The 22036-nt window shown below is 56.5% G+C and overlaps 3 protein-coding genes across 6 annotated transcripts in view; 2 read left to right on the top strand and 1 right to left on the bottom strand.

The window, feature by feature from the left end:
• The window catches only part of RASAL1 (RAS protein activator like 1), a 29392-nt gene extending 28016 nt beyond the window's left edge, over positions 1–1376 (top strand). For all 4 annotated transcript variants that reach the window (XM_036123698.2, XM_036123699.2, XM_036123700.2 and 1 more), the window contains 2 exons: positions 267–343; positions 595–1376. In XM_036123698.2, the coding sequence (XP_035979591.1) occupies positions 267–343; positions 595–734 (217 nt within the window). In that variant the 3' untranslated portion in view covers positions 735–1376. The remainder of the gene's footprint in view (positions 1–266; positions 344–594) is intronic.
• DDX54 (DEAD-box helicase 54) overlaps positions 1–22036 on the top strand; it is a 424174-nt gene that overhangs the window by 63118 nt on the left and 339020 nt on the right. The gene's annotated exons all lie outside the window — the stretch shown is intronic.
• DTX1 (deltex E3 ubiquitin ligase 1) overlaps positions 2344–22036 on the bottom strand; it is a 35669-nt gene continuing 15976 nt past the window's right edge. Inside the window, exons 3-10 of the mRNA XM_036123704.2 lie at positions 19154–19823; positions 6492–6553; positions 5969–6130; positions 5630–5691; positions 4766–4924; positions 4501–4662; positions 4308–4397; positions 2344–3638 (exon numbers count right to left, since the gene is read on the bottom strand). Of these exons, the coding sequence (XP_035979597.2) occupies positions 3414–3638; positions 4308–4397; positions 4501–4662; positions 4766–4924; positions 5630–5691; positions 5969–6130; positions 6492–6553; positions 19154–19823 (1592 nt within the window). The 3' untranslated portion in view covers positions 2344–3413. The remainder of the gene's footprint in view (positions 3639–4307; positions 4398–4500; positions 4663–4765; positions 4925–5629; positions 5692–5968; positions 6131–6491; positions 6554–19153; positions 19824–22036) is intronic.

Below are 22036 nucleotides of genomic sequence, written 5' to 3' on the forward strand. Positions count from 1 at the left end.
ATTACCTCTCTGTGTCTGGACTGTATAACGGATCCAACAGTAAGTACCTACCTCGGATACATTTTTTGTGATACTTAAATGAGTTAATACATGTGAAGGGTTTATAATAGTGTCTGGCACTCTTAAGTATTTGATGTGATGGTGGTGGTGGTGATGGTGACTAGTGGGAGCCAGTCACGTCTCCTGCAACCAGCAGAGAATCTCTGGGGTGGAGACCAAGATTGGGAATCAGGGACCAACCTGTCTTTCTCCCTTTCAACTTCCAGGATGAAATTCCAGGAGGATCCCAACACAGATTCAAGCCCAGAGGCAGATGCAGAGAAGAGTTCCGGGGCCACGGAAGGTAAGGGGCTAAGGAGGTCCCCTTTCTTCGCCGTCTCTGTCCCCTGCCATAACTTGCCGAGCCCACTCCTATGTCCTTCCCCACAACTCTCCCCTTCGCAGTTCACCAGCAGGTGTGGTGAGTGGTGGGATGGAGTGTGTGGGCCCTCAGGGCATAGGGCCAGCCTGGAGCCTGAGAAAGCCGTGGGGTCTGGGTTATGGCAGCCCGCCCTGGCCTGGCTGAGCCCCCGCGGCTCCTTGTCTCCCTCACAGGGGCCTGTCCCGATGCCCTGGCCCGGCAGAGAGAGGCAGCCACCCGCCTGCTGGAGGTGCTCGAAGATCTGGACAGAGCCCATGAAGAGTTCCAGCAGCGGGAGCAGCAGAAGGCAGCCCTGGGCCCCCTTGGGCACTGAGGAGATGCCAGAGCCAGCCTGGAAGGAGGTGGAAGGAGCCAGCGGGCCCTTCTCAGTGCACCCCGGCCCCTTGAGGCTGTCCTGTACCTCGTTGATGCTGTAGGGTGGAGGCTTCTGGAGATCTCCTAGTCTCTGTGCCCTAAGTCCAGAACCACGGGCATGGAAGCCCTCTGGCGGGGGGCTGGTCTTTGTACTGAATGAATCTCAGTCTCTGGGCTGAGGCAGATGGGAGTGGATGGGATAAGGAGTCCAACTCATTCGGCTCAGCGGAAGGTCTCTGCTAAACCAGACTGGCCTCTGCCCACACCGACCAAGCCAGCCTGGTCCTGAGCTGCTGGATACAGCTGTACGTGAATCCCCGATACCCACGTGGCCTTGTTGCCCCAGACAGGCACTAAAGAGGCTCAGCCCTTCCTGTTTTCATGTCTGCCAATCCGTGTAACCTTACTGATCCTCCTGAACCCTGCCTTGGCTGAGAGTCCTAACCACAGGCTTCCAGAATCAGGTTCCCTCGGGAATAACGGAGGCTTAGACCCCAGTGTGCCAGACTCAGATCCTTGGATCCTGGGAGACCTTGGGCTAGGTTCTGATCCCCTCTTTGAGCCTCAGTTCATGCTGTATAAAATAAGGAGGGAGTGTCTAGATGTGTGGTTGTCAAACTGGGTTCCACGGGGCTGGCTTGGGAGCCAGGGAGGGGTTTCTTAGACTGTGGTCCAAAACTCACCCCCTAGGTTGTCTGCTAGAAATTCAGATTGTTGGGCCCCACCCAGATTTACTAAATCAGAATCTGAGGGAGTGTGGGCACAGGGATCAGGATTTTTAACAAGATCCCCCGGTGATATGGTCGAACACAGGATTTGATGATCATGGGGCTGGGCAATTATGTATAGTAAGGTTTGAAGTGAGATTTTGTTTGAGAATGAATCATAGAGGGTAAAATATTTGGGAACACCCAACTGGCAGAACTGGAAGGGCCTCCAAGGACTCATTTCTGGTTTCGTGTGACTAGAGTGTGGGACAAAAACCAAAGCATATCTGGAGGTAAGGGGGACCCGGAAAGATGCGGCGCTATCCCAAGTGTGGCCAGCAGGGGTCGCCTGGAGCCAGAGCATCCGCCACAGCCACCCAGCATCCTGGGATGCTGCCGAGCTGATGGGAAGCTTGTTGCAGATCCTGGGATCTGTCCCTAGACAGAAGCGGGCCCTCCTGCCTTAGGGCAGGGGCTGGGGCTTGAGGAGCCAGTCATGGTGTATCCCAGCTCCTCCATGTTTTCTCGTCGGCTCTCAGCTCCCCGCCCAAGTCCCTCATTCCCAGTACTGTACCGGGCAGCAGCTGTGTGCATTGTCTTGTGCCGTGCTTGAGAACAGCACCTTCAGCCCTGCCCTCTTGGGGACTAGGGTTGGGAGGGTCTGCCTCTGTCACCTTCACACTCCCTGCGTACCCCAAGACAAGAGAATTATGGGGACCCTCAATCTCCTGCTGCCCAAGGCTGAGAGGGGCAATGGTCCTGGGGTCATCATTTTGTTGTAAGCTCCCGGATGGGGTGGGCCAGAGTCCCCCAGGAACAGAGCCACCCACCCCCCACCCCTCTTGGCAGGAAAAGACTGAGTGAGGAGGAGAAAGACCATTTATTTCTCCACCCACAGTGGGACTGGTAGGTTTTCAAAAGAGCAATTGCTTGCGTCCCTTTAAATCTTGGCTGACTTCCACCGTGGCAGCCAATCAACAGAGGCGGAGCTGGTGAGTTGCCTGGGCAACAGGCCCCTGGTTGGCCAAGACCATCAGCCACCCCACTGCCCACTCCCAAGGAAAGGGAAATGGACTCTTTGCTGTCCGGTCTGCTTTTTAGACCTGCTGGCCTAAGCTAGGCCTCCTCGTCTTGCTCCTGAAGCCAGAAGCTCCAGCCTTTGGATCTTGATGTTTGGGAGCGATTTGGTGGAGAGGATGGGGTGGGGAGGAAAGGAGAACAGTGCTTTATCTGGGACAGACATAAGGCCTGGGGATGGGAGGGGAGAAGAAGGACATCAGAGTCCCAGAAGGATGAAGAGACACAAGCACAAAATAAGATCCCGCTGGTCCCCCTCTCTCTGGCCTGCCCCTTTGCTAACCTGCTGACTAATCTGGGGCTTCTACCCCATGGGCCCACAACTGTCCATCAGGGGGTGGCAGAGATGGGGGGGAGGCTGAGCTTCCCAAGGGCCCTTTTCCCCTCGGAGCCCCAGCAGGGCCCCAGGTGCTTGACCTGAATCCCATCTGCAGACAAGCTGTACGGATATGATAGAGACACAGATGGGAATCCATACGGGGTATCACAGGGGTCTTCTGTCTCTTCCCCCCCAGTCTGGGGTTAAGTAGAGGCACGTGGGTGTGCGTGCATGTGTTCAACAGGACACGTGTGTTTGCATGAGGGGGTGGGGCTCTGTCTTTTTGGTAGGGAGGTTGCTGTGGTTCCTGGTACTCTCTCTGCCACCCTCTCGGGAAGCTACAAGTCGGAGCCGGCTGGCCTGCCATCCTCCCAGCATATTCCAGCTACCTCCAGCCACATCTCCAGAAAGCTTCTGGCTCCTTCTGCAGGCTCCTCCCCAGCCCTGAACCTGGGCCACCAGGACACACCTGGCGGAGGGAGGCAAGTGCCGGACCAGGGGGCCAAGCTGGAGGGAAGGTGGGCAGCCTCGGGCCTCAGGCCTTGGCTGCAGCCTCGGACACGCCCTGGGCTGTGAGCTCGGCCAGCACGTTGTCTAGGTAGCTAGCGTCCGGGTAGCCATGGCCTGTGAGGTTGGACCCAAACTCGGTCTTGTGGTGGATCTCGTTCCACACCACAGTGTCCGACTCTCCCGTGGTGTTGGACGTGCCGATGGTGAAGATGAGTCTCCGCTCCCAGGCTGTGATGAGCAGCCTCAGCACCTGGCGGGTAGGCACCAGGACAGGCGCGGGGCTGAGGGTAGGGCCCGGGCAGCCCCCCCCTGTGGCTGGAGCCCCCTCCTCCCCCAGCCCAGCCTCCCTCCCTCCCTGGCCACACTGTGGCTCCTTTAGTGCCTTCTAAGCCTGCAACATTACCAGTGGCCGCCCAGCATGGCCACTTCCCTAGATGGACTCCCAGTAAGAGCTCTTTTCAGGTTATCTGCCTGTTTCATCTGGGTCTCAAATTGAAGGCCCTCAGCTGTGTCTGGTTTACTAAATAGCCATTTTGTGACTTCTTTGGCAATGTTCAAAAACCTGGAGATTTTACATGAAAATCAGGAGATCCGGCTTCTCTTGAAAAACAAGAAGTGAAGCCGACAATCGGGAGTGTGGTGGTGAAGAGCCTGGACTGCTTGGGTTGAAATCTAGGCTCTCCCACTTACTAGCTGTGTGACCTTGGGAAAGTCACTTGCCCTGTCTGAGGCTTCTGTAAAATGGGGTCAAGACCTTGACCTCACCAAGCTGGAAATGAGATGGGGGGTGTGAAGCAACTGTCAGGGCTGGACTCGCACTAGGAGGTAGTGGTCGATGCTGGTGCAGGGAGAAAACAGGGATTGGGGGTGAGGGGGACCCTGGCCGGCTCCCCCACCTCTGCACCCTCAGGGCACCCACCTTCCGGCCCTTCTCATTGTTGGGCAGATAGCAGTGGCGCGGGAAGCCTCTTGCGGTGAACTTCTTGCCTGGGTTGGGGTGCTCGGGGCCCTGTGGGGAGGGGAGCAGGTGCTTGAACCATGGGCAGGTGTGGGGGGGCCTCTGCAGGGTTCAGAGGAGTTGAGGCCAGAGGGGCGGGAAGGGGGGTGCTCACCTGGATGCCTGTAGGGATGTCGTAGACAATGCGGATGGTCTGGGTGTCAGCGAAGCCCGGCAGCGAGTGGGGGATGAGGTGGAACTCCATCTTCCCGGGCGGCTGAGTGCCCGTCTTCTCTCCATAGATGGCCTTGCAGGTGGGGCACTGCAGGCTGCCATCCTGGGGCGGCGGGAGGCTGGCGGTGAGGCCCCCAGGTATCCCGGCCCCGCCCCTCCGCCTGCGCCCCACCCACTGGCTCCACCCACTGGCCCGCGCGGCCCACCTTGTTGCCATTGGAGTACATGGCCACGAGGCACAGCAGGTGGTACATGTGGCCGCAGCGGCCCAGGCGGCCCACAAGCTCGGGCCGCACGCCCTTGTGCCGAAGCACGCCCTCGTAACCGGATGCTGTGACCAGGCGCTCCATGCAGATGGTGCAGTCCTGCGGGCGGGGGCACAGAAGGGACACTGAGGACTGGCCAGGGCAGGACACCCTCAGGTCAGCGCTGCCCCTGGGAGGCCCCCAAGGGTGGCAGATTGCCCCAGCCTCCGGTACCCATTTGGCAAAGGGAGAGGACACTCCCATATACTGAATGCAGATACATGGCAGAGGAAGACAGGGCTCCCTGGCACCCCCCTCCAGAGGGATTAAAGGCTTAACTATAGAAAGCAAAACTTAAACATGGGGTGGGAAATACGGGTGAAAATAAGATACGAAACTGTCACTCATCAGGAGACTGAGAAACGTGATTCTATTAAACCTGTTTATCAGAAGACATTGCATAAAAGAGAAAAGGCGTTGGGGCGCCTGGGTGGCTCAGTCAGTTAAGCGTCTGCCTTCCGCTCGGGTCATGATCCCAGGGTTCTGGGATCGAGCCCCACATCGGGCTCCTGGCTCAGTGGGGAGTCTGCTTCTTCCTCTCCCTCTGCCTGTCCCCCTGCTCATGATCTCTCTCTCTCTGTATCTCTGTCTCAAATGAATAAATAAAATCTTTAAAAAAAGAGAGAAAAGGTGAACCCCCAAACTGGGAGGAGAGATTGTGACACACAGAACCACGGGAGAGGGTGTAGAGGATGGGAGGTCAGGGGCTGGGGAAGCCAGGTTGCCGCCCTCTGCCCAGGCCAGGACCCTCCCGCGGGGGCTCACCTCATCGGGCGGGTTCTTCACCTTCTGCATGTACCTTCGAACCACATCCTCGGGGTTCTTACCTGCAAGGACACAGCGGGGTAGGCTCGAGGGTGCCTAGAATCTCCCCCTGAGGGCTTGGCTCAGGACGGGGTCAGGGGTCAGAGAGGGGTTGGCAGGAGTCACCTTTCAGCGGTTGCTGCAATCAGAGTTGGTGGCAGAGGGGGTCAGGGGAAAGGGAGCTGAGATCAGGAGATGGAGGTGGAGTTCTAAGTCCTAAGAACAAATTGGAGGTTGGGGTCCGAGGAGCTGGGGTCAAGAGTTAGGTTAGTGGGGTCAGGGTCGGCGCGGAAGGCGTACTCTTCTTGAGGTGCTTCTTCTTGGTCTTGCGGCACACCCCGGGCACGCCGGGCACGGGCTTGACGTCGCTCTTGCTCACGGGCGGCGGGTGCAGGATGGGCTTGGGGGCCCGCGTCAGGCACACGGGCAGGCCCGCCGCACACAGCAGGATCCCGGTCATCCCTGGGGAGAGGGCGGGGCCGTCAGGGGGCGTGGCGCCCACCTGGTCCCCGCCCACCCCGTCCTCCTGCCTTTGGGCGGGCGCCAGAGGCCTCCCCCCAGGCCCCGCCCACCTGCTCGGCCCAGGAATCCTGGGGCCTTCAGGTCAGGATGCGCCAGGGGCCCCCTGGGCCCCACCGCGGGTGGAAGCCGAGTGGAATGCCTTCTGAGGGTCTCGCCCTCCCTAGTGTCAGGGTCCAACGGTAGGGGCGTTTCCTCTGGGCCCCGCCCACCAGCCCCGCCAGGGGGCGGAGTCACAGGGCTGACAGGTGGGGCCGCCTCCTCGTGGGCCCCGCCCTTCTGTCCCTCCAGGGCTGGATCTCACCTGCCAGGGCCGGATGGACCGGCCCGGTACCATTCAAGTTCTTCACCGGGAGCGCGGGGACCCTGAGGGGAGAAAAGAGGCCGCAGCTGGACTCTAGCTCCACACACCAGAAGATCAGGGGATCCTGGTTTGCATTCTGACTCCTGGGCATACTCTGACCTCTTTGTGCCTGTCCCCGTCATGTAGAATGATCACCAGGGATATAGACACCCTTCTATTATGGGGCGGGGTGTGATTGGGATCTCTGCCCCAGTTATGATGTAATGGATCCCTAGACTTACTCCTTTCTTCCCCACTCCTCAGCTGGCCTCCCTTGCAAGAGCTTGGGGTCCAACGGTTCCCTTCTACTGGCCACTGTGCCTGAAACCCAACTGTGAGTGATGATGTAGCCATTCCAACATTTCTCCCCATAAACGGTTCTGGGAAAGAGGCATTCGGGGATCAAATAAGTTATGAAACACTTCACTGTCTCCTTGAAAATTCACAACATATATGAGCACATTGAAGGCTCTGATAAGTCCTGCATAAAGAAATGTGATTAGGAATGATAAATCCAGGTTTTCCAAAGACATTTTACAATGAACATGTTTTTCCCCTCTCGAAGATCTACTGATGTCAGTTCCTATAATTGAGGCATTGTCCCTCTTCAAATGAAGAGGCCTTAGGAAACCATAGCCTGCTTCCCCTCTTTGCCCTCCCCCACCTAAGAGCTCTGGCTTTTGAAATCAGCCAGAGCTGCCCTCATGTCTCAGCTCAAGCACTAACTGGCTGGGTGTCACATAGCACAGTACCTCTCATGAGCCCGCCTCCCACCTGTAAAATGGCACCGTCCTTATGTTTGCTGTGAGGAGTCCATGAAATTCTGCACGTCAAGGATCCAGCAGAATTCCTGGCACCTAATAAAGACTTGAAAGGCAGTACCCATCATCAACACCCCACTGATGCGTAAGCCTGGCTGAGCAGTTTCACCTCTCTGCACCTCAGCCCACTGAGTCACAGTGTATCTTCCCTTCCCCTTGGAGAGGAAACCATCAAAGTATTGCAGTGACAAGCTTGGGCAAGTCACTGAACCTCTGTGACCCTCTGTTTCCTCATCTGTAGAATGGGGATAGTCATACCTCACCCCCAGCGCTGCTGGGAGGGCGGAATGAGAAGGGTTGTGGCAATCTGCATACCGTGCCCATCTGAGGCTTCACGACTTCAGCGCTGGGTTACATAGGTGAACTGTGGTCTGGCTGCTGAAGCGCTGGATGGATAAGTCTCGATGAAGATGTGTGTTCTCAAAGCCAGGGGAGCCAGAGGGGCTTGGGAGATGTGCCAGGAGGGTGTGCAGGAAGGGATGGGGGCAGGGACAGCTGGGGAAGTTGCTGCTACCACCCCCTTTGCCTGCCTGCTAAGGTCTGAGCCTGGCCAGGGCTGCCCGGTCACCGGCCCCTGGCAGGCACAGTCGATCCCGGGCAGCCGGCTGGGGAGCATCTTTAAGCAAATGGTATGCTTGGCAGGCTTGGGCGCAGCTGCGGTGGATCCAGAAACACACACACACACACACACACACACACTCCTGGGGAATAGGCACTCTATTTCCAAGCACACATATACAAGTGTTACACATAACACACATACAAGTACACACACCACACATACAAGTACACAGATACACACACATAACATGGAGAACACTGCATGAACAGGTACCTCCCCACATACACACACACACACACACACACACACACACACACACACACATCCCAGGAAGCTCCTTCCCCAGACACAGACACAGAATACATGTGCGTGGAGAACACAAAGCCACACACATTTGCACGCAGACCCACAAACACACCAACACACTAGGGAACACTTACCATGCACACATATATCCAAAGACACACACAGACGGATCTCAGGGAACACACCCCTTGCAAACATGCACGGATTCAGACGCACGCACACACTCCTGCATGGTAAACACCACACGTGGAGGCGCACCCATGCACACGCCGTGAGGGCATGCCATCAGACGAGAGAACCCAGCGCCTGCAGCCACACTGCACATGGGACACGTGCAGACCCACAGACACACAGCTGCTTGGCTGGGGAGGCCCACACTTTGCACAGAGTCCTATGCACCCATCACCGCACACAGCCTCTCCACTCTGCCTGCTCAGCAACACAGACTTAATCTGGGTCCCCTGCAGCACTCCTCCCAGAGCCTTCTGAGGGTGTGGAGAGTGTCTGGAGCAGAGTCGGGGTCATCGAACACTTTGGTGGCCTGAACCACTGAACACAGCCCCGGAGGGGGGTGCTATTGGCGGGCAGGTACCATGGGACCCCCAGCACCTGGTCAGTTGAGGTGTGTGTGTGCAGAAAGGTGCTGTGCCTCAATTTCCCCATCTGTAATGGGGATAAAGCCTTGTGAGGGTTCAGCGAGTTAAAACATGCAAAGCTCATAGTTTGGTGCAGGGGTGTGAGTGGAGAAGGATCTCCTCCTTCTAGCAGCCTGCTGGGACCCAAGAGATGGGGCTGAGTTTCCATCTGACCCTCTTGGGGCCTGTCATAATCCTCCAGGACCTTCCTGCAGGGTATCACCTAATCTCACCCCTTCCCCTACTCTTACGGGAAAGCAAAGGGGCATGTACCTCAAGCTTCTCCTCTTCCCTGTCCTGTCCTTCAAAAGAGTTCTAGTGTAGGCACAACGCTAAGGACCTCAGTATGTCTAGGTCTCCCCTACCTCCTTTCTTCCTTTGTCTCATAAAAAAAAAAAAAAAATCCTTCCTTTTCTCCAGGGCTATCTGTAAAATGGATGGCAAGAACAATATTTAGTATGCAAACCACTACTTCTTGTCTCCTACCTGTGGCGGACATCACTAATCCATCACAGCACTCTCAAGCTGAGCAGAATCTTCAGCACAGCCTCTGCTAATCAGTGAGGACAGTTCGCTACCTCAGGTCTATCTGATGTCCAGCATCTGGTCCAGCTCATGACCTTGGTCTTGCTGAGTCTTTGGCCTGGGATTTAGGCAGGGGGGCACCTCAGAAAGGGAAGGTTTCTAAATCTCGGCTGCCCTACAATTTCTGGCAACGCTTAAAAACCACAGAGCCCGATTTACAAAAATTTGTCTTGCTCCTGGGAAGGTTGTGGATAGGGTGTGACAGTGGGGCTGGTTTTTATTTACTCATCATGAGCTAGGGAACAGTGTGAAGGCAGCCCCCAGCCTCTCTGAATCTGCAGGCCCCCTGAGAGAACCCAGGGTAGCAGGGTTCCCACGATGCCCGAGCGTGGGAGCCACCCGGGGCCCCCTTTTGATGTGGGACGCACCGTTTCCTCCGAGTCAGCGAGCACATCCTCCTGCCCTGGACAAGAGTTTGCTGCCCGCAGGCCTCCCGGAAGGGGGGCCGGCCTGCACTCTCTGCTCCACCCTCTTGGGGCCCAGCCTGACAAAGGGTAGTAGGAAGCCATCAGGCCCCCTTGAGATCTGCTCTGACCAGAAGACAGGCCTGACCACCCCAAGGTGGAGATGGGTCCCACTGCCACGCTGGTTTTCTTGCTGTCTTTCCCACCTCTGCATCAGGTCCTGTTCTTCCTCTGCCCTCAACCCCGCACAGATCCTACCTTGCTCAGAGTAAAAGCCAACCTCCTTACCCTATGTGAGATAGCCAATACCTACCCCTTGAACTCTGTTTCCCCTGTGGTCACCCCTCACCCATTCTACCCCAGCCTCCCTGCTCTTCGTGCTGTTCCTCGAACACACCAGCCACATTCCCACCCCAGGGCCTTTGCACTTGCTGATCTCTCTCTCCCAGAATGCTCTTCCCCAGATATCCTCACGCCTTGATCCCTCACTTAACACAGATTTATGCTCAAATGTCACCTTATCAGAGACTTTCCCTACCATTTTACTCCAGAGAAATCTCTGTCTTTGCATTACCTTATCGACTGATTGATTGTCCTAGCACTAACCATGACCTGATTATAAAGTCTTTGGTCTGACCAGGCCCTCCCTGCCTCTGTGACCTCATCTCCTACCCGTTCCATCTCTCTTCTCTGGACACATCTGCTGTGGCTCTAACCCACTGAGCATAGTCCCCTGTCAAGGCCTTTGCACCTGCTGTGCCCTCTGCCCAAGGCTTTCCCCCCAGATGCTGAATGGCTCTCCTAGTTCACCTCCTCAGAGAGACCTTCCTTGACCACCTGACATGGCAAATACATGGCGTGTGTAGTACTCTTACCAATCCTGCACCCATAGCAGGTGTTTGATAAACACTTGTTGCATGAAGAAAGGGAGGCTGAATTTGGTGGGAACATTCTGAGCAGGTGACTCACGAGCACATGCTCAGGTGCATTCTCCCCAGGGGTTCTCTGCACATATTTGAAGTGAGCCTCGAAGCAGGTGTCCCAGAGAAACACCGTCTGCGGCCTCTAGTCCCCTGGAGCTTCTCTGCCAGTACTCACACTCAGGTGGCATCCGGCCCAACAGCCAAAGCAAACATCCCCTGAGAAATTCCCAGAAATGCTCCACATCCCACTTGGGGCAGAGGTTTCATGGTGAGGTTTTGGGGAACCCGGGCATTGCACAGAAATTGTCTTAGTGAATGTGCCACACAGAGACAGACAGTGGGGTGTTCTCCCTGGTCAAAAATTCCAGGTACTCACTATGGGCCCGATGCTGTTGTCCTGCTTCACTCCCTCATCTAATCGTACCCCAAAGTCTGTGACATCCGTCTACAGAGAGTGAAAAACTGAGGCCCAGAGAGCTGAAGTAATTTGCCAGTGGTAGAGCCAGGATTCCAGCCCAGGCTGTCAGACTCCAGAGTCTGTGCTCTTAGCCATATGACAGAACCAAGTTCCCTCACCATGGCTTAGCGGCCCAGGCAGGAGGCTCTGTCTGAGAGAAAAATCCCCGGGATTAGTCTGGGAAAGAGGGGTCGGGTGTTTAGGTTTCCTCCTTGCCAAAGAAGAGCGGAGATGCTTCATATCTACGCTGGTTGGAAGGCAATGCTCAAAGGCAGGGTGAGATAATGTGAGATTTTTGTAGCTGCTGTTCCTCACACTGTTCCCTGCCCTTTTCCTGCCTGGGCACCTCTGCCACACTGTTCCTCCTGCCTGTCCCTACTGTCTATTCCCAATTCACATCTGTTCTTTGAAGACAGGTTCAAAGGCCACTGTCTTCCTGAGGTCTTTTCTGATCTACCTCAAGTGGATTCATAGCCACCCCCTTTTAATTCCCAAGGGACCATGTTTCTCCCTCTCTCTCTCTCTCTCTCTCTTTTTTTTTAGGATACAGACATTTTATCTTGCTTTCTGGTTTTATGGTTCCACTTCTATCTCTTGCGCCAGGTTGTGAGCTTCTAGAAATGTGTCTGAACCAGCCCTGGGGCCCTAGGATTGCAGATGAAACTCCATGCAAATGGGTTCTCAAGAAGTACTGAATGGAAGAGTTGAACCAAAGAAGAAATTGGCCTGCTACTCTGTGGTCCCTTCAGAGAACCCATAGTGCCCTTAGAAACAGCAGTTCTAATACCAACATCCCCCGCGAGACAAGGTTGAAGCAGGGATGGCAAATACATGGCGTGTGTAGTACTCTTACCAATCCTGCACCCATGGCAGGCATCACCAATCGATCTCAGCACTCCTTTCTACTAAGCCAAAATGCAACTTCAGACTCCTCCTCAAGAATGCTCCTGGAAGACGTAACCTTTTAAGCAGAGATGGTGCATGAGATGAAATCTGTTTGTCATTTGTTTTATGGATGATGGGACTGAGGCCAAGAGAAGGGAAGTGACTTCACTAAGGTCACCCAGCTGGTTAGTGGTGCACCTGGCATCGGTTCCTGGAGTTTCTGAGTCAGAGGCCAGGGCTGACCCCACCAGGCGGATCTGTGGGGCCATCTGGAGTTGAGCAAGCTTTCTGAGCCCACAGGACCCTACAGGTGGGCTGAAGTTCTTGACCTGGACCCTGGAGCTGGCTCAGGCCCAGGTAGGCTGCATGAGCAGCTATATGAGTGGACCCATGTGCCTGCTCTGGCTAATGCTCTCTCTGTCCCAGGCATAAAGGGGAGTTCAGGACCCCAGGGAAGAAGGAAGCCACATGGACATTCCCTTTAGGCCAACTGCGTTTCCATCCCTCTGCCCACATCTGGCCTCCCTGTCTGCCCCCTGCCGCCATGCCCTGGATAGACGCCAGGCATGTCCCATTCTCTGGTGATGGTTTCCAGGTCCCCTGATTGGCCTCAGGGGCTGTCAGGACACCTGGCACTTACCCCGTGGTCCCTTGGGGGACCTTGGGAGGCTCCAGCTTCAGTCAGTTGGGTTCCAAGTGGGTAAGGAACGGGCAGAAGTGAGAGCGCCATGTCATGGGAGAAGGAAGTTGAACAGCCCCTGAGGATCCCCCGAGTTCCTTGGGCCTGCTCCCCTCACCTGCCCCCATTCAGTGCCCCCTCCACCTGTACCTGTGGCCAGCCAAGTCTCCACTCCCACCCCCCTCTGCAGGGCCTGGGGCTGAGGACATCACAGTGAGCTCCAGGGTGCTCCCCGGGCCCAGCAAAACCACAAGCCATCAATGGCGGCTGTCTGGAGGCCTTTGCTCATTTCCCCATTCTGCCTGGACAAGCTCTGAGCTTCTGTGGGCCTCAGTTCCCCTCTGTCCGATGGGACCTCTCATCCCTGCCCCTGTCCACTCCTAGGGAATAAAGGGTGAAAAGTCCCCTAGAGAGACTTTTGGGGGTCTCGTTGCCACTTAGGGCCAGATTTATCGAGAGGCCTGGGGGAAAGCCTCTCGATGGGGGAGAGCATCACTCTCATTTAACTCCCTGGGCTCCCAGCCCCCTAGAGCAGGGCTCTGTCAGGGGAACCCGGGCAGGGGAGGGGAGGGGAGGGCTGGGCTGGCGGTTCCCACGGCCTGGGGCAGCCACATGCAGACAGGAGTGTGTGGTTTGGCCTCCCAGGGAGCAGGGCAGGAAGTGCTTCAGGTCTGGGGCGTGGGGGTGTTTGGTTTGACCTTGTGGTGAGGCGCTGGAGGGAGGGGAGACTGCACACCAGTGAGGCCAGGAAAAGGGGGAGGGTGGGCAGGCCACAGGCCCGACGGGGGGACACGGTGAGGGTGAGACTTTTCATGGTGTACTTTTCAGTACTTTGTTGGTTTTGAAGCATTGAAATGTAATACCTATTAACTGAAGAACCAAATTTGAATTCTTTAAAATAAAAACGTAAAATCACTGGTGGAAGTAAAAAACAGGAGGAAAACACCCAAATACACCAACAATATCAAAGCCCACCTCCAGATGGGCTTCTGCCTCCTGCATCAGCCCCACCTGCGGCATATTCTCAATATCCAGAGGGAACCTGTTACAACAAAGTCACACCCGTCTCTCTGCAGCTGACAACGCCGCGGGCTTCCATTTCACTCAGAATCAAAGCCCAAGACCCCCCACAGTCTCAGGGCCCTAGAGGACTGGCCCCATTTCATCTCTGACCCCCCACCCCACCCCCTGCAGCCTCTCCAGCCACACCGACCTCCTCAAACATACCAGGCCTGCTCCTGCCTCAGGGCCTTTGCACAAGCTGCTCCCTCTGTCTGGAATGCTCTTCCCACAGTTCTCTGCGTGGCTTGCTTTTTAACCTCCTTGAGTCTTTGCTCAAATGTTACATTCTCAGGGAGGTCTCTTGTGACCTCCTTATTTAAAATCACATCCCTCTCATCAGTCCTTATGTGTTGCCCACTCTTTATGTTCCTTCAGCAGCAGTTACTCCTCTCTGGACCACATTCTAGAATTTATTTATTTCGTTTACTGTTTGTCTCTCACTAGACTGTGGTTCCGGGAGGGGAGGGATTATCTGCTTTGTTCCTTGTTGCATCCCCAGGGCCCCAAACAATGCCTGGCACAGTAGGTGCTTGATATATATGGGCTAATTCATTTAAAAACAGGTGAACATAAGGCTATAAAGAAGGTCAAAAGAAGCAGCAAACTGTGACAGATAAAAAGACGACAGATAAAGGGTTAAGACCCTTAACACACAAGGAACATGTGCAAATCAATAAGGAAGAAATAAACAGCCCAAGAGAAGGATAAGCAAAAGGAATAGACAAGTAATTGGCGAAAGAAGGAACCACTGGCGGCCAGCAAACAGAAGAGGTTCTCAGGCTCACGAAGAACCAGAGGGGCCATCTCTAGGGCACCGCTCAGGTTGGCGTGGGGTGCAAGCCTGCTGGGGATGAACGGGAGAAGCACCCCTTCCTGCTGCTGGCGGGCCATGTAGACGGTGTGTGCAGGCTCAGAAACACGGGCACTTTGACATCTGGCCTCATGCTGGACGGCGGCCCCGCATCACAGGTGCAGTAACTGGGGACCAGAGGGGGCAATGAGTCCCACTGGGGTCACACAGTGAGGCAGGGGGCCGAAGCGGGGCCCGGCCACTCCCCCTGGGGCTCCCTGACGCCCTGTGCGATCAGGCCGGGTCTCTGGGACCCTGGCAGGAAACCTGGGGTGGACAGGCAGGGGGATAGGGCACCCCAGTACCCTGGCCGACTGGGGATTTCGAATCACACACCAACTGGGGGACCTTGAGCAAGTGTCAGCCTTTCGGAGCCTCGTTTCTTCACGTGAAGAGTGGGGAAAATCAGACTCGCCGCGTGGGGCTTCTGTGGGCATTCAGACAGGCAACGTGTGTAGAGGCCGTGAAATGAGGCCTGGGACAAAGCAAGTGCTCAGTAAATGGAAACAGGCCTGCAGCTGTCCCCTCTCTCCCCTCCACCACGTGGGGTGGAAACTCTGAGTCTGCCCCGCAGCTGCGTTCCAAAGTGCTGGACGCTGCCCTCCCAGGAGACAGGGCGGATCTTCCCCCACCCCTGCGTGTCCCCCAGGCCCGGACTGCCAGCTGGCTCCCTGCCCCAACACAGGGGCAGTGGAAAAGTACCCAGGCCAGGGGCCCGCTCTGGCCCGACGGGCTGTGTGACCTTGGGCAAGTCGGGGCCCCTCTCCCGTCCTAGTCCCCACCCGGGGCTGAGATGCGGCTGGGAAGTGATCATACGGGGTGGGCAATATTAAAGCTTTGCACGCCATGGGCCCTGCTGAGCTGGCACACGTGAGTGGCAGTGGTTTTAGCTCCGTTTGGCAGAGAGGGAAACTGAGGCTAGGGAGGCGAAGCCATGCGCCCAAGGTCACCCAGCCGGGAAAGGACTGGACTCGGGGTCTGTGTCAGTCCTGTGGGACAGAAGGAAGTGCAGAGAAGGGGGCAGGAAGGAAAAGGAAAGGTGGCCGAGGGGAACCACAGACAGACAGATGGACAGAGAGACACAGAGACCCCTACATAGAGATACTGTTATCAGCTGGGCTGTGTCCCCCTAGAACTCCAATGTTGAAGTCCTTACCCCCAGTGCCTCAGACACTTTGGAGAGCGGGTCCTCGCAGAGGGGATTAGAATGAGGTCTGAGGACTTTAGGGCGGGCCCTAACCTAGGACTGCTGTCCTCACAAAGAGGAAACTGGACACATAAACATAGAGTCAGAGAGACCATGTGGAAGGCCATGAGGGCTCGGGGTTGTGGCCAGGGCGAAGCCTGGGGGGCTGGCTGCCTGGCTCCGCAGAGACCCCCGTCTGCCTCCCCTCATAGGCTGTGCCCTGGCAGCAGAGGCTTCAGCCGGGAGGAACCAGGGTCGGCTGCCCCCACCCGCCTTCCTCACACCCCCTCATTCCAAGGCAGACCCCACAGGTCCTGGGCTCACACCCCACTCTGAGCCACACAGAGTATTTTTAGCTGGGGTTCCTTGGAGGGGAGGGGAGGGGGCCTTGACACAGCCTTATCTGGCTGGGCAGGGTCTGCGTGGCTGGGGAGGGGTGAGAAAGCCCTTGACAGTTTCCACCCCCCCTTTCCAGGCCAATGTCTGTTCTCAGAGAGGGTAACAAACGGCTCCCAGGGGCAGTACACACCCAGTACACACTGGGTAGGGGCGCATGGCTGGGAGAACGGAGTTCCAGCAGGTCACGGGAGGACATGGTCAATGATCAGCACAGCACTCCCAAGGAGAAATTCTTCTTCTCCCCATAGCCCTCTTGAGCTCAAGCACACTCTATAGCTCCCCACTGTTGGTAGCAAAAAGCCCAGGCTCCCCTAAGGCTCCACACAATCTCACTCTATACCCCCATTTGGGAAAATTCTCAGCACCTACTGTTCCAGCAGGAAACCTCCATCCTTGTACGGTCCCCAGAACCTGCTGGCCACATTCCTACCCCCACCCCTTTGCACCTGCAGGGCCACTACCTGAGATGTCCTTCCCTGAATGTACCATGTTCTCCAAGCCCCGCTGAATTGCATATGCTATTCCCTCAATCTGGAACAGCCTTTTTCCAGATCTGGCTACCTCCTCAGAGGGGTCTTCCCTGACCCCCCGTCATTCCCTCTCGATCATACCACCCTGTCCCCATACCTCCAAGCGCTTCCCTCTCTCTCCAGCGATTGTGTTCATTTACTCATTTACTTGCTGTATGTCTGTCTCCCCATCACTCTGGGCCCCACGTGTCTTGTTCAGTTCTGTGAACACACACCCACGGTACATACTTGGAGAATTAATACTGAGCAATAAAAGCTGAGTAATTCCCAGCCAGCTCTGAAACACTGGATTGCACAAAGTTCATCAGTGACTAAGAAATCCACTTCACCTGGAAATCCACTGAACACATGGTAAAAGTGATGCAAAACGTTCCTGGACCAATTCTTACGATCACTATGTAGGATATATGCCTGCATATTCTATTCTATTCTATTCTATTCTATTCTATTCTATTCTATTCTATTCTATCGCATTCCACTCCATTCCATTCTATTCCCTTCCAAGAAAAATCTGGTTACAACCTTTTGATTTCATAACCCATTAGTGGGTTACAACAATACAGCCCCAGAGAGAAGGTTCTCAAATTTTTGCTGCCAAGGTCCCTGAACTTCCCTGGTCCTGCCCCCTCCACACCCACTTCAGCTTGCTGACTACGCTTGCTGTCATTTGGGGGCCTGCCAGCCCTCCTTTCTCATAACAGAGCCAGGCTGCTACCTACAAGGAACACTCCAGTCCCATGACCCCAAGTGGGTGAGTCCCTCCTGCAACGCCTCCCCAAGAGGACTTTTGACCTCCATGGGGCTCCTCTCTGTTGGCACCGGGCCACACGGGGTGCACCTCTGCTTGTCCCCATGGCCCTCCCTCTTATCCCGCAGGAACGACCTGAAGGGAAGGCGCAGGGAAATGTGAGGAGGCAGGAGGCCGCTCCTGCAAGCCACCCGAAGAATCAGGAGTAATTCACTGCTCCGAGCCCCCACGGCGGCTCTCTTGCCCCCACGCCAACCCTCTCCCTGGGTGCCAACTATCGTTCAGGTCCACAGCGTCCCCACACAATGGACATCCTGCTCCCATTTGCCAGGTGATGAGGCTGCGGCTCAGTGAAGGGGAAGGATGCGCGCCCCAGACCGCATAACTCAGACGTGGCTGAGAGGGCGTCTGAACCCAAGCAGTCACTTTCAAAGGGACAGAAGGCAGACGAGGCAGCCAGCTTTAGGGTCCCGTCCCTTCTCCAGCCTGGAGGTGGAGACCTCAAAGGTTCTATCCAGATCTGACCTTTGCTGGTCTTCCCTGGATCATGCCACGGTGAGAGAAGCACACCATGCTTGGTGCCCACCCCTCCACTTGGGCACCACGGCCCACACCCCACCTGGTCATTTCCCTTCTGGTCTGTCTCGAGGTCAAGGTCTTTGCTCCTCCTTCTCATTCCCACTCCGTCAGGCTGAGACTGATGGAGTCAGGGCTCTAGGGCAGGCAGCTGACAGACTGTCGCTGGGTCCCTATCCTGGGGCCTGGGATGCCCTCACCCGGGGGGATTTCCTCAGTGAAATCCTGCTGGGAAAGCCAATTCATAGGAGATTCCTGAAAGGGCTGCTCTGGCTAAACAAGGGCAGAGAGGCTGGCTCCTGCGGGCCTGACTTCTCCTCGTCCACCACCCCTCCTGCCACTACCCCAGGCCAGCCAGGAGTCTCCAGAGCCGCCCCCCCCCCCAGAAAACCACAGTATCAGCCCAGAGTAACAGGGATACTTCAGGTGTGCCCTATCGGGGAAATATTCCGAACAAGTGGCCAGTGCTTGTTGGAGCCTCCACACGAGATGGACGTGAGACTTGGGGGAGAGGCAAGAACCCTCTAAAAATTCCAAGACAACACAGTCTCTGGAATCCGCCTGGCTCGGAATTCCGAGCCCTGCTCTCCAGCCGGGTGACTGTCAGAAGGTAACATGCCTCTCCCAGCCTCGGCCTCCCCACCTGCAACCTGGGCATGATAGAACCGTCTGGAGTAGTAAGTGAGGTGCGGCAGAGAGTTGAGCAAGGGATACACACGGAGCTCGCACCATGACTGCTGCTGTGGCCCCCCGGGCTTGTGAATCATGGGATCCTGGGGGTAGTTAGGAACCCCCCCCAACCCCGTGCTTGGGCGTTCTCATGCGTCATTTGGGGGTGATGCTGGTACCTACCTCGTACGTAGCGTCCCCGAGCGCGTTAAGGTGCTTAATTAACGCTTGGCACAAAGTGAACACCTACTAGATGCTAGATATTGCTTGTGACTGTTAGGATCACTGCGATTCTGCGCTCCTAGCCCCGGAGGGCAGCCACCCTGCGCCCGGGGGCCCGTCTTACCCCGGCGGGATGGAGGCGCGTGCGCTCACGCCGGTGGCGCGCTGGGGCCCGGGCCGGTTGAGGTTGTTCTGCCCCGGGGTGGGCGCGCCGCCGGGGGCGCTCGGGCTCCGCGGGGGCGCCGCCGGCTCGGCGGGGCCGGCGGCGGGCGCGGCCCAGAGCGCGGCGCCCGCGAAGGTAGCGCTGGGGCGCACCGCGAGCGCGCCCGGCGGCCCTCCCGGCGGCGGCGGCGGCGGCTGCGGGGGCGCGGGGGGCGCCTTGCGGCGCTGCGAGGCCAGGATGGCGTTGGAGGCGGCGCGCGTGCTGTTGACCAGCAGGCACTGCTGGCACGAGCAGGGCTGGCCCGAGCTGGCGCCCACGGGCCACGACTGCGACTTGGGGATGGAGCCGACGGTGAGCGGGTAGGCGAGGTCCAGGCGGCGGCGCAGGCGGCGGCGGCGGCGCGTCTGGCGGTTCATCTGCGACATGCTGTTGAAGTAGATGAGGTAGCAGAAGCCGAGCGACGAGAGGTCGAGCCACGGGTGCTGCTTCTCGTAGGCGTTCTGGATGGTGATGCAGATGTCCATGTCGTAGGCCGTCCACGCGCCGCCGTCGTTCTCCCACTCCCACACGATGCCCTTGCCCGGCGCCGACGACGGGTCGTAGAAGTTGCGCCGCACGGGCCGCATGGTGCCTGCGCTCACAAGGGGAGGGCGGTCAGAGCGGGGGGGGGGCGGGGGGCACCCCCGCACCCTCCGGGGTCGGCACCCACACCGGAGCGGTGGCCGCACAGGCCCCGGGGGAGTGGGGAGTGGGGCGGGGGCGAGGGGCTGCGGGGGCTGCTCGGACCCGGGTGCGGGGAGCAGGGACAGCCGGGCCATGGCCGTGCGAGCAGTGGGGGGCAGGCCGGCCTTCTTGCCTCATTCCAAACTTCCTTCATTCATCCATCCCCTCATCGGTGCTTTAATTCAAGCACAAATTCATCTCTTCACGCAACCACTCTTCCATTGGCTCATTTGTTCATTCATTCATTCGCGCCTTAGTTCTTGGATTCATATCTTCCTGGGTTCGTTCATTCAATAATTCTTTCATTCGATCCTTCACCCATGCCTGCAGTCATCCCTTATGCTTCTCACTGGTGCATGTCTTCTCACTCCCTAATTTAATTCATGCATTCAGCCATTCCCTCATTTACTGCCACCCTATTTAAAAATGTGCCACCCCTCCACATACTTCCTTTTCTCTCTCTCCATCCCTGCTTGGTTTTCTCCATCTGGCATAAGTTATATTTTACCTATTTATCTTGTTGTCTGTCTCCTCTCACTAGAATGTCACCAAGGCAGGGACTTCGTTTTCCTCCCTGCTGTGTCCCCAGCGCCTGCACACAGTAGGTGCTCTCCACAGATCATTGGTGAGTGTATGAATGCATTTCCTAGTCCAGACCCTGATCCTTTTGGGGTGCGGTTACTCTTGCGTTCCTTCATGCCTTTTGCTCATTCCTGCGTCTGTCCATCCCTTCGCCCACCAATTCCTTTGTTTTTTATTCATCTGTTTGTTCATGTGTTCCTTCCTTTAACAGACATCTGCTGACTGCTCTTTGGAGGGCTCCACGCCCAGTGCTCATTGAAAATGCACAGAACCACATGATAACCCCAGCCAGGTGGGTATTCATGCCCCCATTTGGAAAAATGAGGGCATTGAAGTTTTGCTCTCAACCACTGCTTCATGTTCCCAAAGCTCTAGGGGCTCCCTGGCGCAATGCATGAAAACAGAGATAAGGTGAGGTCCAGGCTGCAGGACTTCTCAGAGGCTTTAGCCTGCTCTGTGCCTTGGGACCACTGTGGAGGGATAGTTTTGCTGGGCTCACTCGGCACACCTGCAGGAAGGCTGCACACTTGACTGCTTCTCAGCTGTGGGCAAGTCCCTTCAGCCTGCCTCGGTCTTGGTGGCCCCAGCTCGAAAATGAAGGTGATGCCGAGCTCATGACGCGCCCTCCCCCTCCCCCCCCTGCACAGAGCTGCCGGGAGGATTCGGTGAAGAGCCACAGAGCCCAGGGACTGGGCTGGGCACCAGGGGCTGGGAGGCAGACAGATTTCATTTCAAGTCCCCACTGCCCAACGTGCCAGCTCTGTGACTGTGGTCCCGTGCCTCAACATCCCTGAGCTCCAGCTTTCTCATCTCTAAAATGGGCATAAGCAACCCCACAACCCCCTTGTGAGGTTGTGAAAAGGACCACTCTGATGATTCCAAAATCCATCATTTCCAGACCCACCCTCTCCCTCTGAGAGCTTGTGGATCCAGCTGCCTCCTCGGCATGCTCCTGAGGAGGTCCAACGGGCATCTCAAACTCATCCCTGCTAAAGCAGAACTCTGATGCTTCCCCACCCTGAACCTGCTCCTCCTGAAGTGGTTCTCATTGCAAATGCTGGATAGAGCTCTATCCTTCCAGCTGCTTGCACCCTAATACCACCCACCCCCAAATTTGGACTCATCCCTGACTTACCTCATACCTTACATCCAGTCCATTAGTAGACCCAGTCCCCTCTACCTTCAGATACATCCCAGGCCTGACCACTTCTCACTGCAGTGATTCTACCTGGTCTAACCCACTGTCTCTCTCCTGCCTGGACTGTTGCAGTAGACTCACGACTGGCCTCTGCTTCTGCCCTTGCATTCTGTAGTCTGTTCCCCACATGGCAGCCAGAGGGATCTTTTTCAATGCAAATCAGATTACATCTTTCTTCTGCTCAAAATCCTCCCATGGCCTCCCCTCTTACTGGGAATAAAAGCCAAAGTCCTCGCTATGACCTCCAAAGCCCCCATTGTCTACCAGACTCCTCCCATGAGTCTACAAAGTCCCGTCTTCCTGTCTGACTTATTACCTCCCACCTCCCTCTCACTCACTCC

The sequence above is a fragment of the Halichoerus grypus genome, chromosome 13 (genome assembly GCF_964656455.1).
Source record: "Halichoerus grypus chromosome 13, mHalGry1.hap1.1, whole genome shotgun sequence".
Taxonomy (NCBI): domain Eukaryota; kingdom Metazoa; phylum Chordata; class Mammalia; order Carnivora; family Phocidae; genus Halichoerus; species Halichoerus grypus.